General features: G+C 61.7%; 2 protein-coding genes across 9 annotated transcripts in view; both read right to left on the bottom strand.

The window, feature by feature from the left end:
* The window catches only part of SEC16A (SEC16 homolog A, endoplasmic reticulum export factor), a 24464-nt gene extending 20727 nt beyond the window's left edge, over positions 1-3737 (bottom strand). For 6 of the 7 annotated variants that reach the window (XM_032866189.1, XM_032866192.1, XM_032866191.1 and 3 more), the window contains exon 1: positions 3087-3126. The gene's annotated coding sequence lies outside the window, so the exon portion shown is untranslated. Of the gene's footprint in view, positions 1-3086; positions 3127-3487 lie in introns of those variants that run through there. The other variant, XM_032866190.1, reaches the window with a different exon arrangement.
* Positions 3738-13816: 10079 nt separating this feature from the next.
* The window catches only part of NOTCH1 (notch receptor 1), a 41134-nt gene continuing 33304 nt past the window's right edge, over positions 13817-21646 (bottom strand). For both annotated transcript variants that reach the window (XM_032866187.1, XM_032866188.1), the window contains 9 exons: positions 21095-21523; positions 20459-20607; positions 19545-19761; positions 19320-19407; positions 19063-19228; positions 18222-18517; positions 16945-17092; positions 16753-16850; positions 13817-15575 (listed from right to left, as the gene is read on the bottom strand). In XM_032866187.1, the coding sequence (XP_032722078.1) occupies positions 14055-15575; positions 16753-16850; positions 16945-17092; positions 18222-18517; positions 19063-19228; positions 19320-19407; positions 19545-19761; positions 20459-20607; positions 21095-21523 (3112 nt within the window). In that variant the 3' untranslated portion in view covers positions 13817-14054. The remainder of the gene's footprint in view (positions 15576-16752; positions 16851-16944; positions 17093-18221; positions 18518-19062; positions 19229-19319; positions 19408-19544; positions 19762-20458; positions 20608-21094; positions 21524-21646) is intronic.

Here is a 21646-nt window from a genome sequence, read left to right as displayed (position 1 = left end):
TCTTTTTTTTTTTTTAAAGATTTTTTTTTTTTAATTTATTTGACAGACAGATCACAAGTAGGCAGAGAGAGAGGAGGAGGAGGCAGGCTCCCTGCTGAGCAGAGAGCCCGATGTGGGACTCGATCCCAGGACCCTGAGATCATGACCTGAGCCGAAGGCAGAGGATTTAACCACTGAGCCACCCAGGCGCCCCGAGTTAACCTGTACTTTTAAGACAAAAACCCAGTCACTGCTTTTTCTATGTGTAAGTCCTTCCCCCTAGTACCACCCTCACAAACAAACAGGGTAAGCTCAGCCCATCATGGGGATAAGTCAACATCAGAGGGAGAAATCGTAGAAGGACTCCAGAGCCTAACACACACGTTTCTGCAGAGGGACAACATTAATGCTCTTGGAAATCTTTCTGGCAGCCAGATACAAGAACGCACTTATGAATGTCTCTTAAATACAGCTATTTACAAACGAAAGCTCCTATGTCTCTCTGGAAACTAGTCCTAGGAATCCATTAGTCCACTACCACTGCTGCCCACACATGCCCTGTCTCAGGCCAACAGGGAACCTTCCTGGGGAAAAGCACGCTGAAACTCACTCACATTTAATGCACTACATTAGGATCAGCACTGGAGACCTCACCAGGTGATAAGCCGCTATTTCAAAACCAAGAACATTTACAGCTCAGCTTTCCATGGACTGAGAGTACAGCAAGCAGAGCCTCTTCCTGTTATCTGCGCAACAGAGGCACCCAGGACACCCTCCAAGACACAACTTCCTCCTCGCAAGGCTCTAGCAGAGGACCCTCAGCCATTCTAAGCAGCATTTTAAAGCTTTTCTTTAAAAAGAGAAAGAAAGAAAGAAAGAAAGAAAGAAAGAAAGAAAGGAGAAAAGAAAACAAAGGAAAAGAAAAGACAAGAAAGGAAAAGAAAAACCACACATGGCAGAGGCCCAGAGGATTACCCAGCGGAGGTATGACTGGGAGAGCAAGGCTGGGTGCCCAGCTGAATGGCACCGGGCACACTCCCTGTCTGTGACCCCGTCTCTTCATCTGTAAAGTGAGAGAAGCAATATGACAATTTCCAAGGTTTCTTCTGCGTTTTATCTTACAAAGTTCTACCCACAGCAGATTCTGGGATGCCTTAATCCCTACTGTTGTTTAATAGGGAAATGTCATCAAAAATGTAAACTTCACAGGTTTATGCTTACATGCTTTCCTTGAAGAAACTTTCTTTAAAAACTATTTTCTCAACTTCCAGACTAAAAACCCTTTTATAAGCAAACGCTCTCACTTCCCTATAGAGTAGAATCCCCTACTCCCTCCCCGCCAGCCCAAAATTGAGAGCTTTTTAACCAGTATGCCCACTGCATCCAGAACAACCTCTCTCCTGACCCCCGGGGGCTCAACTCCCTGCAGGAAGTCGTCCTGTAAGCTCTGGCCACCTGACTTAAAAAGGCAGTATTTCAGAGGCACCAGCTGCTGCTCTTTCAGAGGCATTACTCACAACTCCAGCCCTTGAGTAGACCGCCTTGTATCTCTGGAAAATACTTAGGCACAACCTATTTCCAATACAAATTCCCGACTGTGGGACTGAGACGCCTGAAGCCCACGCCTATCCTCTCAGAGCTGCTGCCTCAAGCAAGGAGTGTGTAAACTCACAGGAGTGCCAGAAGGCACCTGGGAGACGACCCTTTGCCTACAATCTCCCTCATGGCAATTGTGAGTGTGGATGTCCCTGTCAGACTCTGGGACACTCCACCCAAAGACACCATAAACTCCAACCTTCCTATGTACAGGATCAAACACATTTAGAGAAGGGAGCCTAAATACTGTTAAAAATGGCAAAGATCTGGGCACCTGGGGGGCTCCGTCGTTAGGCATGGGCCTTTGGTTTGGGTCGTGGTCCCGGGATGCTGGGATATCGAGTCCCATGCAGGGCTCCCTGCTCAGCAGAAGGCCTGCTTCTCCCTCTCCCACTCCCCCCCCACCCCGCCGCTTGTGCTCCCTCTCTCGCTGTGTCTCTGTGTCAAATAAGTAAATAAAATCTTTTTTTTTTAAAAAGATTAAAAAAATGACAATGATCCTAAAGGACACACTGACATTCAGGAAGGAGCTTTACAGAGCAAGAAGGAATCATTAAAATCAACAGGCTACGCTAGAGAGTGCTTTCCGGACGATGTGGGGGCTTACTACTATTTAGGGTGAATGAATGGCAGGAACATGCCCCCTGCCTCCTCTCTGTAAGGCAACAGCCCCCAGAACCGCAGGAAACAGCGCGGGGGAGGAACACCTGCAGGGAGCCGGCGGCGCCCAACTTGCACAAGCACCAGTGTAGCAACACCAGGCGTGACCCGGTTCGCTCCCGCCGCACCGCGGCTGGCGGACTGCGCTCGTTAACGTCCGCGCACACGTGAGGCAGCTCGGGGCACTTCCGAGCCATCTCAGAGCTTCTGCAGGCGAAGCAGCGAAAACCGATCCTAAACGGCTGTGACGCGCGCAGACCCGCGACCGCAACGTCTGCGCCCCAAGAGCTGTAATGATCTTATCCCACAGCTCTCTGAGCCTCGGCGTGAAACCAAGGGGCCGGCCTCCGCCGCGACATCTCGGTCGCCGGGCCACGGAGCTCCCGACGGACACCACCGCTGCGAGCCCGTGCGCTCAGCAGCGCGGCTCGCAGGACACCTCTCAACCGACGGGGACAACACCACCCGGCAGCCTACAAGCAAAGCACACGCGGAACCGAAGAAATCCCGGACACGCCGGCACTCTTCACAAACTTGCCGGCCCGCTCTGCCCTCCAGCCATCCCAACACCTCCTCCACGCAGACCGCCGGGGCCAAGCCAAGGGTCGGCACAGCCGAGCCCGCCACAGCGCCGGCCCTCCCTCCGGGGTCCACCTCAGTCTGACGAGGCGGGCGCTAGACCCGCGGCAGGCGGTCCGCGCGCCCGGCCCTCCACGGCCCCAGCCGACCCCGCGGGTCCCCACCCGCCCCCGGCGCCCCTGCCCGACCCCCCGGCGGCACCCGGAGACGCGCTGTCCGCTCTGGGATGGGCCCGGCCCGGCCGTTCCCCTCCGCCCGACCCCGGCCCTCACCGGCGCGCCACAGGACTGCCAGGGCTCACGCCCGGCCCGTCCGCAATCCCCGGGCCAAGCCCTCAGGAGCCACGGGCGGAAGCCGGCCCGGCAGCACCGACGAGCGTAGACACGACAGCCGCAGCAGCCATCTTGGCACATCCGGCTCCGGCCGCCGCGCCGCCGACGTGTCCGATTGCGACGTCAGCGCGCGCCACGCCTGCCCACCACGCCCATCAGCCCCGCCCATCGCAACCGCTCCCGTGACGCTGCGCCCCGTACGTTCGCTCCGCCCTCTCCCTCGCCGGCCACCCATTCGTCCGCCCCGTTGGCCTCGCCCCTCGCCTGCGACCAATCTTTCGGCGTTCATCCCTTCGTCCCGCCCCCTTGGCCTCGCCCCCTGCGACCCGCCCTTCGCCCACCTGCCGGGCCGGGCGCGCGGCGGGCGGCTCGGAGACGTTTCGCTGGTTCCGCCGGCTCTTTCTCCCAGTCTTTTCTCGTCTTAGGGTGGGAGGAGAGTCGGGGCTCTTCAGTCAGACCTAGGTGAAGAACCAGCCTTGAACGACCGAGGCCAGCGGGCGCCCCCGCCAACAACGGCTACTCGGCGGCGCCCTGGCGCAGGCGCGACCCTCCCATCCTGCCGTTGGACTTCCTCCAAGGCTGGAGGTCGGCGGGAGGCGGCCGCGCATGCGTCGGCGCCGCGGCGGGCTGCGCCTGCGCACCTCGCGGCGGCTCGCGGGTTGCCTGGTTACGGCCGCCGGCGGCTCGGGGTTCCAGTTGGGCCCGGGAAGTTCGTTTCGGTCGGCGCGCGGCCCTCGGGAGCCCAACCCCGGCGTCGTCCTGTAGGCGGCCCCCGGCCCCGCCCTCGCGCACGCCCCGCTGCTCCTGCCGTTCTGTCCCCTCCCTCCGAGCCCGCCGCAGCCCCCCGGCTCCGTCTGCGTGCGACCGCGGCCCCTAGGCCGCCTGCACGGAATCCGGGGCCGGGTTCGGCGTCCCGCGGCCGTTGAGCGCGTGTCCCGTGCTGCGCGCGCCCACCCCAGGGACCGGCCGCCGCGCCTGGCCTGCCGCTCCTGCCCGTGGACGGCGGCGGGGACGAGGCGGTGCTGCCCTGTGTCCACGTTTCCCCGCGAGGAGAGGGAAGTCCAGTCGGTGGGGAAGCAGGCACCAGGCCGGGTCCGCTCACCTGCATAGCTGCCTGGGGCGGGGAGGGCAGCCGCCTGCCCGCGCTTGCCCCGGCTCCGTCCACAGGGCGGGAAGAGGCGCGCCGCTGCCCACCCGACAGCAACCCCCGGTGCCCCCGGTGTCCCCGGTGCCCGCGCCGCCTGCCGCAGCTGTGCAGCACCAGCGGCTGAGGCCTGCCGAGGCGGGAGGGCTCCCTGGTCACCCGTGGGCCTCGGGAGCCTGGGAAGGAGGAAGGAGTGTGCCTCAGCCACTTGTGTGCTGTGACGTTGGCCAGGAGCGGCCACGCTGTCAGGGCCCCGGGGCCTGCCTGGGGACTTTCAGCCCATCTGACGTGGCCACTCTGCTAAGCTAACATTTGCCTTGCAGAAATCAAGGTCCCAACCGATCTGAACACAGAGTCCGCGTGAGCTGGAACTCAGCCCCGGCCCTCGCCGCCCTCGATTCACTTCCTGCTGCGGTCACCTTGTCCCAACAAGCGGCTTCGCAGAGACAGGGGTCCCTGTTAACTCCCCCGAAAGGGGGAAACAGAGGCAGAGGTGCAAGGGCCCATGCCCTCCTCCCTCCTGTTAAGTCTCCTGAGTGGAGGCCCTCACAGCCTTGGCCCTTCGTGGCCTGGTGTGCAGGAGAGGGATCTGGGCCCGCAGGAAAGCCAAAGGTCAGGCAGCCTGGGCTCTGAGCCCCAGGTCCGCCGCTTTTAAGCTTCCTTGCTCTTGACCATCCCATCCTCACCAGCCCGGAGTCCCGGCGGGGTGAGCACCTGCACAACGTGCTCTTGGTGTTTTAGCCAAGCAGCAGGCAGGAACCGGACTGTCCGGGCCTGTCAGGGGCAAGGGGCCTGCGCCAGGTAGGGGGGTGCACTGCCTTGACCGTAGCTGCCATCCTTCCCTCGACCTGCAGTGTGTCCCTCGTTCTCTCCTTCCTCCTCCTTCCTGGCTTACGGAGGCTACATACAAATGGCACCACCTCCCTGAAGCCCGTCTGTGGGGGCTGGAGTCAGTCGCCCTTTCCTGAGTCGTCGTTAGTTCCTCACACAAAGCTCCATAATGAGCTGCAGCCCTGTGGACAGCGTGCCTGGACCCAGGGCTCTGCACTGACCAGCACAGCCGTCCTCCCCTCCCAGCAGCCTGCGCGGTCCAGAGAAGGCTGCCACTGAGCGCCTGTGAGCGGGGCTGGGCGGAGCTGGGATGGGCTCTAAGTACACGACAGAGGCCAGGGTGCCGGGAGCATCAAACGGCCCTCTAGCGGCTCTCTGTCACACATGGAAATGACAGCATTTGGGGTATATTGAGTTAAATAAACTATTAACGTTTATTTAATCTGTTTCCTCTAATGTAGCTCATCGGAAGTTTGAAGTTCCACATGTGCCTGGCATATTTCCGTCAGACAACGCTGGTCTAGACCTTGAGCACATTGTGGGAGGGGGTCAGGGGCCCCCCATGCAGCAGCTGAAGGCTGGTGGCTCACAGCCATGAGCCTCTGCCCCTCACTCCTGCAGGGCATAAAGTAGCTGCAGGAGGGCAGTGTGTAAGTGGGTGCTGGCAGGGCAGCTCTGCTCCGCACCAGGTGCTCTGCTCAGCCTCTGACTCCAGCCCTTGGTCCTGGGCGCTGAGGCTGGGGACACAGGAGGGGGCCTGCTTGACTCAGCCTGGAGAGAGCAAGGGGCTGTCCCCGTGAGACAGGGCCAGCTGATGGGTCCAGGGGAAGAGTGCGTTAGGGCTGCAGAGGTGGGAAGAGCTGGCAGGGAGGGCTTCTGGAAGAGGAGGCCATACAGCTGAGCAGGTCTGAATGCAGAGGACGGGGACGTTTGTTCCTTCAGGAGAGTGCAGGTTGGGGGGCAGAGAGAGCTGGGTGTTTGCGCCTCCTCTGTGGCCCCCATGGTGTGGAGTGCCGGTTGGCGGTGTGTAAGGAGTATAAGGAGAGGGAGGCACCTCTGTGGGGGCAGCTTGGGGAGAAAACCAGCAGGAATAGAGCCGTCCCAGACCCCGGGGGGCACCTTGCAGGAAAAAATCCAGACCCTGGCTAATCACAAGCATGGCACCTTCTCTCTTGTCTCCTCCCTGACATCTGCAAACATGCCTGGCACCTGGCAAGCCTCGGAGAACTTTTTTTTTCTTGTTGAGCCAAGTACTAAACATGTAAGGTGACATAGTGAGAGGGGTGTCCTAGAAAGCACAGGAAGGACGCTAAATCCACACGAGGCAGGCCACAGTTGGGAGTCAGGTGAGAAAGTGAGTCGTGTCCTGGTAGCTGCAGTGGGGCCCTGGGAAAAAACTGAGAGAGACCTCTTTCACAAAACTGTATGTGTTGTTTGCTGAGCCCTTACTGTGTGCCAGGCATGGCTAGGAGCTGTGGCTGTGGGACTGACTGGCCAGGCTTCCGCCCTGGGGAGCATGGACACTGGGCACCTGCCAACGTGTTCAGTGTGGGTGCACCTGGCAAGGCCTGGGTCCCACCTGCTGGTGACCGGGTAGAGCCAGGGATGGAGGAAAAGGTGCATTTGTGGCTGAAGCAAACAGAATCTTTGTAGTGGCAAGGGGCAGGAACATAGACAGTGGGAGGTGACCTCAGGCGGGAGTGCCTTGCCTGGGGCTCTTCGGGTCCTGTACTTGATTTCTGAAAGCAAGGAGGCTCTCGGGGGCTCCCCACCAGGGGTGACATCATCAGTCTGGCTTCTCCCTGGCTCTGGCAAGGTGCTATTGAGAGCCAGAAGCCCAGGAGGTGGCCTTGGGGCCTCAGGGGAGCAGTTAGGCTGCTGGGCCAGACTGGTGACTCCCGAGGGCAGGACCCAGCTCTCTCGCTGCCAGCTGCGGCTGCGGCCCCCTGCACAGCATCAGCACACACGTCAGCTAAAGGAGCATGCAAGACAGGAGGGCAAGAGCCCCAAGCGTCCGTGGGGAGTACTTTCAGGCCTGGGGCATTGCGGATTGGGAAGACAGAAGGGCTGACCTGGAGCATGGAAGAATGCCCAGATCTGCCCATTGCCAGGTTCCACGCTGGGTTCAGCACTAACTCCTGAGCGTTAGTGTTCTTGTCTGCAAGTGATGTGGCCGAGCCATGGGTCTTCCCGAAATGTTATGAGAACATGGACCAGGAGAATCACCGGCCCTGGCTCAGATGGGTGCACTTGGGGAAGTCACCTGCCCCTTTAAGCCTCAGCTTCTCCATCTGTGAAACGGGGTTATAACACGGTGACGGGAGAACCGTGAGTGATTTGTGAGCGGCAGCAGAAATGATCAAGTCCCGGTGGGACCACCTGCTCTCCAGAGGGGGCACTAGCCGGTCGCTGCCAGCAGGTGGAGGCAGAGAGCCGCCTCCGAGTCCACGGGCCCCGCAAGCCTGCGCCTGGGGAACTCGGGCTTCAGGGTGTGGGCATCAGGGACACCTCGGGCTCCTGTGGGATCTGGCCCCAGTGCAACAGGACGAAAGATTCTGGCTCCTCACATCACCACCTGACCGCGGCCCTCTCCAGGGGATTGTTCCTCTCTGGATTCCCCCGGCCCCGGGAGCAGGGGTTGGTGGGCTGAACACAGCAGGTTCCCCGTAAGTCCTCCCAGAGCTGGGCTTGGTGGCATGGCAGAGAGCCTGTGCTTCTCCGGCTGCGCGCACCGACTTCATCCTCATGGCTCCAGGGGCCGGAAAGTGTTTCTCTCCCGTATAGAGCCCCTGCGTTCTGCGTTACCCTGTCCCTCACCAGGTGCTGCCAGCGGCCTCCCTTTCCTCCGTCCTACAGACAAGGAAACACGGGAGAGAGCAGGTGACTCACTTCAGGCCGCACTCTCCTGAGGCTAGTGCTTAGGAAGGAGCAATGTCCAGACAGGGTGACTGAAGGTCTAACGTGGTGTGTTTGCTCTGAGACCAGCAGCGCTTTGACCATAGACACACTGCGATGTCATCGAAAACATACAACTGGATGGGCAGTAAGTATGACCACAGAGAAGCCTAGATTTGTGGTAAGCACTGGGCACACGTCACGGGCTCTCTGGTCCAGGAGTAGCCCCAGGGCTGCACGGAGAACCTCGCAATCCAGCCTCCAGACCCGTTGCACACCCGCCCCGTCGCACCAAGAGCGACGTTTTTGTAGTGCAAATACGGGATGGGGAGAACGACCGTGGTTTGTGACTGGGGCTGCCGCTAGGCTTCAGGACCACACGGGCGTGCAAGCGTGGGGAGCACAACGGTTTTAGAACTCGTCATAATGGCAGCTGTGCCATTTCTGTATCCTTAACCGCACACCGGGAGCTTTCTGTCGGCGACCTCATGGGTCCCCTCCATGTGCTCAGGAGGGAGGCTGCGAGCAGCTCCTACTTTACCTCTGAGAACACCAAGGCTCAGAGGTGCTGAGTCACCTGCCTCTGGTCCAACGGTGGCCACAAGGAAGGTGAAACCAAGATGACACAAATCGGGGAGTGGGGCCGGGCACACAAGGCAGGCACAGCCGTGTTTGCAGCCTGGGCTCACCTGGGGCGGCCCCTCAGACTGCAACCGCTCGGGACCCGCTGGGCGTGAGGGCCCTCTCCAAGACCCACGGGACACACAAGCCCAACCAAGGGCTCTCCAAACCTGTCACCGCGCCCCCAGGCAACACTTTGAGACACAAGGCTTCTGGTCTCCATGTGCCCTGGCGTCCAGCCGAACCACATTGCTTAGGTTCCTGCTTGAGGCACTTGGACAGACTAAATCTTTGGCACTGTGCCAGGGACCCCCACTGTGGGGTGGTCCCACAAGGAGTGGCCCCGGGAAGCCCTCCACGGCCCGACAGCGCTGTCTCCTCCTGCGGGGCTCTGGGTTGGTTTCTAGATCAGGCCAGCCCATGAAAGACCCGTCCCTGGTCTGCAGTGGGACCCGAGTGGCACCAGCGTGAAGATGGGCTCCAGCACCGAGCCCAGTCTTGGCCGGCCGATATGCTCTGGAGGCTGTCAGTGGCCATGGAGCGGAGCTCAGCCCCTCGGCAACTCTGCAGGGCTGTTAAATCTCTGGGCACGGATGCTGTCCCCTCCTTGCTCCGGCAGAAGGGGGCAGAGCCACATCTGGGTACCACCCTGGAAGAACCACGCCGATGCCATGTCTTGGGCTTCCTGGGCACCGACAGCTGCTGGGAGGCCCCCTTGGAACTTGTGCCATCCAGCGTGGCGGGCATGAGCCACACGGGGCAGCTGAGCATGGGGCCAGTCCACACGGAGGTGTGCTGAAAGCCCAAAACACACTGGGTCTTAAAGCCGTAGTATAAAAGAGAGAGAGAGAGAGAGAAGAATGCAAATGATCTCATTAACTCTTTATGTCAATTACACGTTGAGTTGCTAATATTTTGGATATATTGGATTATCTAAGATGTACGAGTAAGGTTTTTTGGTTTCTTTTCACTTTTTTTAATGTGGCTACTGAGGTATTTAAAGTTGCGTTTGTGAGCTGCATTATACTTCTTCTGGAAGACGCAGCTCCAAAGAAGGTCCCCCATTCCAACCTGCGGAAGGAAGGCTCAGGGCCGGGCAGGCGGCTCTGGTGCTGGTCTCACGTGCTGGAGTGTCGTAGAGTGTGAGCCTCCCGAGGAGGGAGAGGGCCCGTGGGCAGGGGCTCCCGGTGCCCTGGCCCTTGGCATGTGCCTTTGGCCCCTCAGATCGTCTGCTGGGGTTAACAGAAGTGAATGTACTCACCTCCCGGAGGCTGGACATCTGAGATGGGGCGCAGGCAGGGCAGCTCCTCCTGAGGTCTCCCTGCCGTGCTCTTAGATGGCCATGTGCTCCCGCGTCCCCATCTGGTGGTCTCCTGTGCGTGTCTCTGTCCTCATCTCTTCCTGAGGACACCGGCCAGACTGGAGGAGGTGCACCCGGATGGCCTCAGTCTACCTTCATTCGCTCTCCCCATAGGGCCACATCCCAACATCCCGAGACCTCGGGTCTCAACGTAGAAATTCTGGGGGGGACACAGTTTAGCCATAACAGATGCCCCAAGTCAGGGCCCGTGTCCTCTCGGGGAGGACCATGGTGTCTAGACGGGAATCATTCTGAGGGTGAGGACTAGGAGAATAGGCTGGCTCAGCGCGGACATCGGAGAATGAGGACCGAAGGGTAGAGGGAGAGCCCGCTGGTGGGGGGGCTCGAGTCAGGGAGCAGGTTTGGGCCCTAGGGAGAAAAACAGGTGAGAAGCTCAGCCAGTGGTTCCGAGCCAGGTGGGTGGGGATGAGTCCCTGGGGAAGAGACTGCTGGGCTGGCAGGGCAGGACAGAGCCTGTGGCCAGGGGCTGGCCTCCCCCCGGGAAACACAGGCAGGGCCCTGTCTCCAGCACACCCAGTGTAACGCTCCGAGGCCTGCCCTCCTCTCTGGGCCCCCTTCAAGCTGCCAGGGGCTCCGGTGAATTTGGGGAGCATCAGGACCCCCGAGGCCCATCCCACTGCATCAGCGGATCCCACGATCCAAACAAGCTTCTTGGAAACTTCAAACACTGCTGGGAGTTCTTCTGAAGCAATGACTGAGATGAAACACAGAGTGGCCGCTGCTGGAGTGAGCAAATCAGTCACAGTTAGTACATTCGGAATGCTGTGCGACTGGCAGCCCCGTGCACGCCCACATTTCATGGCCCCATAGTTGCTCCCCAGGCCCCACAGGCAGGCCCCGGGGCCTCCAGTCCGCCTTCTGTCTCTCTGGGCCCCCCTGTTCGGGGCAGTGATGTGTCCGGCTCAGCCTCCTGTGTCGGGGTCTGGCTGCTCCGTGCTGAGTCAGGCGTTCCCTCCTCTCTAGGGCCAAACAGTATTCACCGTGTGCTCAGCGTGGGTTCTCCGGACCAGCGGGACCAACAGGGCTGCACGTAGGTATCAAGAGATTTCTGATCAGGAGCTGGCTCGTAAGATTATGGAGGCTGAGGACTCCCCAGGTCTGCGGTCAGCAAGCTGGCACCCCGGGACCGTGGGTGCTGGAGTTTCCAGCCTGAGTCCTAAGGCCTCAGAACCGGCAGAGCTGACGGTTAAGTTTTCGTTGGGAAGTCAGCAGGCTTGAGTCCCAAGAAAAGCTGATGCTTCAGTCCAACATCAGAGGGAGGAAAGGAGCTGTGTTCCCGGACAAGCGTGAGGCAGAAGGACTTCCTTCTTACTCAGCCCTTCGGGGCTGTGCGGGCCGTCCACTGATGGGGCGAGGCCCACCCATGCTGAGGGCCGTGGATTTGAATGTTCATCTCATCCAGAAACACTCTCATGTTTGGCCAAATGGCCCAACCAAGCCAACCCATAAAATGAGCCATCACGGCGTGGCCTACCACACCTCGTTGACCCATGCACCAGCCAACGGGCTTTGGGCCATTCCCACCTCTTGGCTGCTCTGACTCATGCCGCCGTGAACAGGGGCGTGTGTGGACTTGTTTGGCCCATTGGTGCGTTTTCTGTGCGTACACCTAGGAGCTGTGTCACGGGGCGCTGGGAGATCTCGGGGCAGATCTGAGACCGGGTCTACTTTCTCCGTACACAACCGCTGGGCCGCTCACCATATTCCATTTCCTGGAACCTCTTGTCCAGTCTACACAGCCTGGGGCCTGACACTGTGCCAGGTGGGAACGAAGCTTCCAAACTCAGCGAGGAGATCTTGGGTCGCACCTGGGCTTGCGGAGGCTGGGAGGCACTTTGCCACAGAAGGGGATGCCAGACTTTTCCTCTGTTAATCTGGTTTGAATCTACCAGCTGGGGTGGGGCCGGGTGGAGGCAGGAGGGAGAAGGGGAGGCCCCTGTGGGTGCCTGGCAGGGGTAGGCCTCCTCGGTGGTACTCCCTCGGCTTCACAGAACCTTCCCCACTCCCCCATCACCCCCGTGGTGCCCTGCTCGGACGCTTCCGTGGCCCCCTTTGCCCTCCTGCTGGGGTCTGGATTTCCCACTGTGGCCTCTGGGCCCCTCCCCATATACCTCCTGCCCACAGTGGGCTCCTGGCTGCCATCCCTAGGTTGGGTAAGTGGTGCCCTGTCCCTCTGACTGAAACAGATGGGGGAAGCCTAAATCAAGCCTGCTGTGGTGACAGCCATGTTCCCACACCCAGGAGACCCCTGCAGGGGGACCCGGCCCACACAGACGCAGAGACACTGCGGAACCTCTAAGAGACTAGGGCTGGCTGGTCTCCAATCCTCCCCATCAGAAGGGGCAGAACTGTTGGTTCCCTTGGAATAGAACGGCCTGCCCTCCCTTCCTCCAAGAAAGGGAGCCGATGCCACCACCAGGTTTAGCAAAATTGGGATGACCATCAGCATTACTTTTATTGCATATCAGTTAACAAAAAAAGATGAAAAAAAAATACAGCATTTTCATCACCTACAGTTTTGCACGTAGATAACTTTTAAAAAGTTTTTTTTTTTTTTCCTGTAAACTACACTCTATTTTTACAAAACACAACAAGAATCGACATCTTAGGGCGTGTCTGGTCATGCCCACTAGGGATGGCACAACACTGCCCCCGGCAAGGCCAGGGAGGCTGCCTGGAGGAGGCAACGGGAGCCTTCCCTGGGTTTGCTCTTCAGAGCTACAGTCCAGGCGGCCGCAGGCCAGGTTGCCAGGCCTGGGTCTCGAGCAGAGCCATGTCCTGACATCCCTCGTCAGCATGACCCCGACAGACTCGTTCATTCAGATTTTTTAAACAAAATCCACCTTTGACAATGTATTTACAAACATTTACTTTGCCACAGGCTTATACTTGATTTTGCAAGAATCTGCTCCCTCCCCGGGCACACGCCACCCCCCCCATTACCGGGAGGGGTGGTCCTCGCGCTGGCTCCCGTGCCCCAAGGGGCACCGTCTCAGCTGCTCGCACCCTCGAGCCACGCTGGGTCCTGGGATGAGCCGCCTCTGTGAACCGAGGCCAGACGCAACCGTTTTTTCCGAAGCCTGGCAGAGGTCGCTCTGGGAAGTCTCTCAAGGGAACGGGGCCGCCAGCTGAGCCCAGGCCCACCCAATGCCGCCGGCCCATCGCAGTCAACCAGGCAGTGTCTTTCCCCAGAAAAGGGTAGGATTCCTCCACGTGGCAGCCCAGGTGAGCACCCCACGGCCACCGGACTCCTCACTCTTACACATGCCTGAACATCTAGGCGTGGGGGCAGAGGAGCTTCTGGAAGGAACAGGAACTCACAAGACCAAACCACAACTAGGCAATAATACTGAACCCCAAACAAAGATTCATGATCGGTACCAGGAAGTGTGCTCCGGGACACCCCAAGAACACATCTTTAAAAGCATGTTTTCAAAAAAATCATTTAAAAAAAGCCACCAAAATGTATAAACCCCATCATTTGACATTTTACGTCCCTATTTTAGATGCAAATTAATCCACGTGCCAAGGTGTGACGAGGGTTCTTACTGTGTCTGGACGCATCTCCCACAAAGCAGGGGATGGGGGGGCGGGGGGGGTGCATCTGGGGTCGTGGCAGCGGGCCCAGGCACCCTCGCAGCAGCCTGGACCATGCCGGGTCTAACCTCCCTTCTCCAACATTGTTTCTTTTTGGATTTTGAAGGAAAAAAAAATCAATAAATAAATGGCATCTATAAATCATGAATCTTTGTTTGTATTTTACAAATACGTAACCATATTTATCACAAGTAGGAAAACCACGGCTGAGAACTAGTTTATTTTCTTGGAACAGATAAATGTTGTTACCTGGAGCCATAGAAAACATTACGTATAAATAAAAAGGCAGTGTTTCCTTGTAAAATAAAAGTACATAAATAAATACTAAAAAAAAATTAAAATCCTTGTCCTTTTATTTTGTATAAAAACTTGTTTCCTAAGCAAACGTCTCTTCGGTCCATTGGGTGCGGGTGCAGAGCCCGCAGGCGCCCCGCGCGGTCTACTTGAGCGCCTCGGGCACGTGCGCGATGTGGGCCTGCGTGCTGGTGGGCGGGCTGGAGATGCCCTCCGACCAGTCGGACACGTGTGAGTGCGGGGACGAGCTGGACCACTGGTCTGGGGACTCGGGGGACGGGGTGAGGAAGGGGTGCTCGGGCACCTGCAGCTGGTGGCTGGGGGTGTTGTCCGCGGGCGAGGACGAGTAGCTGTGCTGCGAGGGCGGGGTCAGGAACTGGGCGGTGGTCATGGGCGGGGCCAGCGCGGCGGGCAGCGCGGTGGGCAGCGCCTGGCTGTCCTGCGGCAGGACGGTGTGCACCGCCAGGCCGCCTGGGCCCAGCGGCGGCGGCACGTCCGCCTGGCTCGGCTCGCCGCCCAGGAAGCCCCGGCCCAGGTGGCCGCCGGCGGCCGAGCTCACGCCCAGGTGCGGCTGCGGGGGCTGCGGCGGCAGGGGCTGCGGGGGCGGGACGCCGGGCGGCGGCAGGCCCGGCTGCTGCATCTGTAAGTTCTGCGGCGGCGGCTGTGCCTGCGGCAGTGCCTGCGCCTGCACCAGGTGCGGCTCCAGGTGCGGCTGGCCGGCCAGGCGCGTGCTGGGCAGGGCCTGGTAGCTCATCATCTGGGACAGGGCGGCCGTGGTGGAGAGGCCGGCGTGCAGCGGGCCCAGCATCCCGTGCTGCAGGGTGGGGGCCTGCGTGCCCAGGGGGCCGGGCGCCACGCTCCCGCGTAGCGGGTTGTACTGGCCGGGCACCAGGCCGCTCTGCAGCCGGGACAGCCACTCGCACTGGCCATTCAAGCCTGCAGACCCCCCTACGCTGAAATTCACGGCTGCGCCGCCGGCGCCGGAGCCCAGGACTGTGCTGGTGCTGGAGGCCACGGGCAGGTGGGAGAGCCGGGGCGGGCCCCCCTCGAAGGCCAGCCGGCCGCCTGCGCCCAGGGCTGCCATCTCGGGCTTGGCAGCCACACTCAGGTGGCCAACACCCAGGTGGGCGTCGGGCATGCCGGGCAAGTGGCTGAGGGGCACAGACGGGGACTGCTGGAACGGAGAGGACAGGAGGGGCGGCGAGGCCACGTCCGACAGGTAGCCGTGGGGTGACTCAAGGGAGTCCACGGGCGACAGCACGCTCGAGCTGTCCAGCAGGCAGCCCTTGCCATCCTGGGATTTCTTCCTCCGCGCCTTGAGGTCCTTGGCCTCCTTGCCGCCGCAGGCCAGGCCCTTGGTGCTGGGCTTGCGGGCCTTCTTGCCTGGCACGGCCGGCTTGAGGTTGCCCAGGTAGCCGTTGGGGGAGCAGAGCGGCGGGGACAGGGTGGGCGCGCCGCCTAGGGCGGTGCCGTGCAGTGGGGGGCTGCGCACCAGGCTGTACTCATCCAGCAGCCGCACGATGTCGTGGTGCATACGCTCTTGTGCAATGTCGCGAGGCAGACGGTCCATGTGGTCTGTGATGTCCCGGTTGGCGAAGTGGTCCAGCAGCACCTTGGCGGTCTCGTAGCTGCCCTCCCGAGCAGCCAGGAACAGGGGTGTCTCCTCCTGGAATAGGCAGGTAGGTGAAGGGGTCACCCGCACCCACGCCCCATCATCGGAGGGATCAAGGCAGAGAGACACCCGCGAGGGGCCTGTCCCGTAACCCCACAGTCAGCTGCCCAGGTCAGGTCTTACAAATAGCCTTAAAGTCCATCTCTGAGCCGCTCCAAGGCGGTCGGCGGGACCCTGCGTCCTGAGTCACCGGGACTTCAGCAGCATGGAGGACGCAGACCCTGTGAGAGCCTGTAACCAGGACCTCCCCCTGGCCACCAGCATAGCACGGCCACAACAGCACACCAACTTCAGGGGCTCAGGGACCCCACCGTGTGTCCTTGGGCACCAGGGTGGGGGTGCCCCATCCCAGATGGTCCCCAAGGGAACCTTAGTTCCTTCCTGGAGCCTCGGTTTCCCTGTCTGCCATCCGTCCCCGGGAGGCTGCTGCGCAGCCGGATGGTGCCTCCCTGGCTCACACAGGGCTTTGGCCACAGCCTGATGCCCTCTGGCAGTCCCTGCCTGAGGCTCAGCCTCCCAGTGGGAGGGTAGGGATCACATGTCACCCGCAGGGGACTCAGGAATGCCAGGGGCCAACGGCTGCTGTGTCCCCCAGGAAGGAAGGAGAGAGACCTGGGGGGGGTCAGGGAGATGAAGGCAGGGCTCAGCTGCTGGGGAGCTGGGGTGTCTGCTTGCACCCTGTGAGCCCCCAGAGCTCAGACTATGGGCTTTCCTGAGCCTTGGGCACATACTGAGCAATGGCGAGCCCCAGGAGCCGTGGTACCACCAGGAGGAAGGGGGCCACTCGGCTCCACACCCGGGGGCCTCACACCGTGCCAAGCCCCATACCCCACATCCAGCAGTGCTCAGGCTCTCTCTGCACCACCTGCTTCAACCCTCTGCACCCTGGTGACTGCCAAGGACAAAGGTGTGGTGCCGATCTTGGTGACGTGGGACAGCCATGGCCATGCCACGTGCTGAGCACGCGAGTGCTTGGAAGGCGTCAGGAAGCATGAGGATACGGGCCCAAGAGCGAGCTGTGCACAGGACCCGAGCTCAGGGCTCGTCGGGGACCCTCCCAGCTTTGGAAGTCAGAGCCCAGGGGTTCACGCCAGGGGTGCGGTGCTGCCGTGCTAAGAAAGGTGTGGCATGGGGTGGAGGGACCCGCCAGCCCCGCCCCAGCCGAGCCTACCTTGTTGCTCTGCATGTCTTTGTTGGCCCCGTTCTTTAATAGCACGATGGCTGCCTCCACGTTATTCACGGCGGCGGCCCAGTGCAGGGCAGACTTGCCTGCATGGGGAAGCAGAGGCTAGGCTGGGGCAGCCCTGGCGGCGGTGCCCCCCGCCCCCCGCCCCACCGTGGGCCGGGCTGCAGCCCGCCTTACCCAGGTCGTCCACGGCGTTGACATCCGCGTGCGAGTTGATCAGGTCCTCCAGCATGCCCTCCACAGCCAGCCGGGCGGCCAGGATCAGCGGCGTCGTGCCGTCATGCATGCGGGCGTCCAGGTCCGTGGCTCGGTTCCGGATGAGGATCTAGATGACAGGGCAGGGCTCAGGCTTGGCACACCGGGGTCTGAGGCTGCTGGCCTGGAACCAATGCCTGGGAACCAGCCCGCAATGCCACAGAGCCCCTCTTGGGGTCCGCACGGGCCCAGCCAGTGTAGACGACAGCAGGAGCACAGGAAGAGTGGAACCGCGCCGGCCACGGCTGGGGGGACAGGGGCCGGGGCGCTGGCCATGCTGCCCACACGGACCTGTCCCCTCGATGCCCAAGTGAGGACGTCTCATCCTCACCCTGCGCCTGCCACCCTCCCCACCCACCCCAGGACACGGAAGGATTAAATCCCTGCCCAGCCACAGTGGGCAGAGCCACACCTGGACCACGGACTGAGAACTGCTGAGCTATGCCGCGTCCATGCAGGACACAGAAGCACCAGCAGTCCCTCGGGTGCTGCTGTGCCCTGGGTCCCAGGCGGGAAGGAAGGTCACTGTTCCCTGGTGGGACAAGGGGCGGGGCGCTGGGCAGCACCAGGGCTGGCCTCACTCCCGTGGAGCGCCCATGGAATTTACACGTCCGCACGCCTGAGAGGCCGTCAGAGTGGACACAGCCAGAGCCTGCCTCCAGGAGCTCGTCTGCCCGGTGCTCCCTCAACAGCCTCACTCCCTTACTTCTACAGGAGAATAATGCACCACAAACCACTACGGTAACAGCTTCGTAACAACCCCCCCCCCCCACTTGTGCCCAACATTGTCTGTTCGGGGCAAGGATGCCAGGAGCCTGGGGACTCGTAGCAGGGAATCCGCTGGTGGCTTTGCAAAGGGAGTCTGTGCAGGGACGCCCCATCCCTGGGCTCCCTGCGAGGTAAAGCCCCAGGGCCGCCGCTGCAGGCGGCAGCCGTGAAGCCCTTCTCACCGCCACGAGCCACGCCTCCAGCCAAGCCCCCACCCTCTACCCCCAGGTCATGTCAGCCTCCTGCAGGCCCCCCTCCAGCCCGCCATCCGTGCGCGTGCCTGACTCGGAGCTGCGGGGCTGCCGGGATACTATGGGCCCCACTCAGTGTTGGGGCTCTGGTGCCCCGTGGCCTAGTCGCCGGCCCAGACCAGGAGGCGGGTGGGTGGGCCAGGGGCTGGTGAAAGGGCGCACGTGGCGGCAGCTGCCCACCTGGAAGACTCCCTGTGCGTCAGCAGACACGGCCGCGTGCAGCGGGGTCCGCCCCATGTTGTCCTGGATGTTGGCATCTGCGCTGGCCTCCAGCAGGCGCTTGGCCGCATCGGAGCGAGAGTAGCGGGCGGCCAGGTGCAGGGCGGTCTCGCCGGTGCGGTCCGTCTGATTGTGCAGGCTAGCGCCCTGGTAGATGAAGTCGGAGATGACGGCCGGCGCGTCCTCCTCCTCCTCGCTGTTGCCCGTCTCCAGGCCCCCGCCACTGCAGGAGGCGATCATGAGGGGCGTGAAGCCGTCTGTGTGAAAGCGGGGCAAGGGCTCTGTCAGGAAGGTGGGCCCCCAGCGGCGGCACTGGCGGGCGTGCCGATGGTCCCGAGTTGGCGGGCAGCGTGCGGACGTGCAGCCCAGCCCGTGGCACCCTGGGCCCCCAAAATCAACTTGAGCTTCCCGAGGGTCAGAGCCAAGTCCAGCCGCCAAATGGCCGGTGGGCAAAGGCGACCCTGTGACTCTGCTTCCTGACCTGCACGAGACCCTCCCCGATAACCCAGCTGAGAAGAGACCACGCAAGAAATGCGTGGCTGGGAAATCAGCTCCTCGGACGGATGTTTCAGGACAAGCAGTTGATTGGGTGGGCAGAGAGCCTCCCCCAGGTGGGAGCTGGCTACGACGGAGCCTCCCAGGAGGTCCCACCCTGCTCCAAGGAGGGACACAGCTTCCTCCCCACCCCCCACCCCCCCGGTGCTCAGCTTCCAGAATGCCGACCCTGGCAGGCTGCTGGGCGAGGGCGACCCTATCCTGAGAGCCTCTGGGGGGCGGTGCAGGTGGCCAACTGTGCACCTACCTGGCCCTCGGACGTTGACGTCCATGCAGTCAGCGTCGGCTTCGCCCTGGGGCGGCGTGGGGGCCATGGCCGACACGCGCAGGTCGGCGGCGTCCAGGTGCTGCTGCGTCCACTGCCGGTGGTCTGTCTGGTCATCCCGGTCGGGAAGAACCACCGGCTCCTCGAACTGAGGAAGGGGTGAACGGAGGGCCCCGTCACGTGCAGGCTGGGGCCGGGGTGTGGCCGCCTGGGGAGGCCCCGGAGCCCGCCGGACTCACCCGGAACTTCTTGGCCTCCAGGTCCTCGTCATCCCACTCATTCTGGTTGTCGTCTATGAGAGCGCCGTCTGAGGCGTTCTTCAGGGGCCTAGGGGCAGGGGGGCGGGAGGTGGGGCTGAGTGGGGCTCTCCTGAGGCCGCGGACCGCACAAGCCGTGGCCTGTGGGTCGGCAGGGGTGCACCCCGTCTCCCCCAAGCCCCCGAAGGCCGCGGTGCATGCACTAACTTGAGGCCCACGGAGTCCTCGCCGAGGGGCTCCCGCCGCTTCTTCTTGCTGGCCTCCGACACCTTGAAGCCCTCGGGGAACCAGAGCTGTCCATGCTGCCGCCGGCGCTTACGGGACAGCAGCACCCCGCAGCCCACAAAGAAGAGCAGCACGAAGGCGGCCACGGCCACGTACATGAAGTGCAGCTGCGGGGGCGGGGGCGGCTCCACGGTCTCACCTGCGGGCGCCCGGACATCAGGCGGCGGCTCCGCAGCAGGCCAGCAGCCGGGGGGCAGCGGACTGGCTACGCGGCTGGGCGCCTTCTCACCCGCTCTCCTCCATCCCGCCCCCCAAAATAAGGTCATTTTCTACGCGATTAATCAGAATTGCAAACTATCGCTAAATTCTCTCCTGCACCAGCCGACTATCTGGAGACGGCTTTTACTTTTTTCTCCTTTAAGGGAGAAGGATTAGCCAACTTCAAATCACCGCACTTGCATTGAGCTGTTAAGACAAAGGATTTAGGGGGATTTTCGAGATACAAACTTCAACACTTCACATGACACCGATCAATTCTTCCCCCTCTCTCTCTTTTTTAAAAAGCTGTAATGATTTTGAAATAATACCCAACAAAGAAAAATCAGGGGAGTGAGCGGGGGGAGAAAAAGGCTCCCACTTTCTGGCAGATGTGTCCGTCCCCTGGGCCAGCCGCACCGACAGCTGTCACTACGGGTAGGGAGGGTGCACCAGGCAGAAAATCCCACAAAAGTGCTTCCTGGGCTCTGGATGGCATGACATGCACCCGTGGGCGGAAAACGTCACAAAGAATGCAAACATTTGGTGGGGGCACTGGGAGACATGCCCCCTCCCAGGCAGACTTTCCTTAGAAGCCAGCGAACCATCCCCCGGGAGCAGGGCTGGGGCGGACCACTCACTCTGCACAGCCTCGATCTTGTAAGGGATGTTGAGGCTCCCCAGTGAGGCCAGGGCGCCCAGAAAGGCGGCCACGTCCGTGGCACTCTGGAAGCACTGGGAGGACGACTGGACACACTGCCGGTTGTCGATCTCCAGGTAGACGATGGATCTGGGGGAACACCCAGATCAGGGGGCTCAGACCTCCGGTCTACCGCTGCAGTCGCCCCATTTACCCCTCAGGCCCACAACGTCGTCGCAGTGGTGGAGGGGGGCCCTCCCAGGATGGGTGAGGTGGCCCCGGGGCCACAGGGAGCCCAGGCGGCACAGAACCACCCCAGAGGCAGACCGTGCTCTCTGCAGCCCACCAAGCCCAGCACCACATGCAGCAGGGCTGTGGCACCTGACACCCCTCAAAGTGCTCTCCCAGCCAGACCTGCCGCCCTCTGCCTTTCCACCAGGGGCCGCAAGCATCCTTCTCCCATCTCAGGAGAACAGAGATTCGGGGAGTCCAGTCCTTATCTGGGAGCTGACCCCAGGCGTTGCACCCCTGCTGGGAGGTGTCGGGAAGTGCCCTGGAAGCCCCCGGTCTTGTTGGACCCTCCGTGTGTCCCGCCATCCAGTTCGGAGGGCCCAGGGGAGCTGCTGGAGCTACTCACCCGCGGATGTCCATGGGGTCCAGCTCCCTGCGCCGGCGGCCGGCCCCGCCGCCCGGCAGGAGGGCGGCCTCCACCCGGTCCAGCAGGGCGCCAGGCACGGCCCAGCTGTCGGCCGCACGCTTGATGGGGTGCTTGCGCAGCTCCTCCTCGCGGCCGTAGTACGGGAAGATCATGGGCTGGCCGTGGGCATCGCGCTTGAACACCACGTTGGTGTGCAGCAGGCGGCTGAGCTCCCGCAGGAAGTGCAGGGAGCGGTTGCGCAGCTGTGCGGGCGGCGTCAGCACCACCAGCACCAGCGCGCCGGCCGCCAGCCGCTCGGGCACGTGCTCCGCGCAGTCCAGCCCGTCCCACTCGCACTCCGCGCTGTTGCAGCCCTGGTCGCAGTGCCCGTCGCCGAAGTGGTCCTTGCAGTACTGGTCGTACAGGGGGCTGCGGACGGAGGGACGCAGGGGTGCGTGGGCTGTCACCAGGCCCCGCCCAGCCGGCAGCCCCCCCAGCCCGCCCCTCTGCAGGACCCCCACCCGCACCTGCCGAGCTACCTGTGCCCCACCC

The sequence above is a fragment of the Lontra canadensis genome, unplaced genomic scaffold (genome assembly GCF_010015895.1).
Source record: "Lontra canadensis isolate GAN:19392208 unplaced genomic scaffold, GSC_riverotter_1.0 scaffold30, whole genome shotgun sequence".
Lineage (NCBI taxonomy): Eukaryota > Metazoa > Chordata > Mammalia > Carnivora > Mustelidae > Lontra > Lontra canadensis.
The sequence above is the reverse complement of the archived record's forward strand: the minus strand, read 5'-3'. Positions and strand labels throughout refer to the sequence as shown.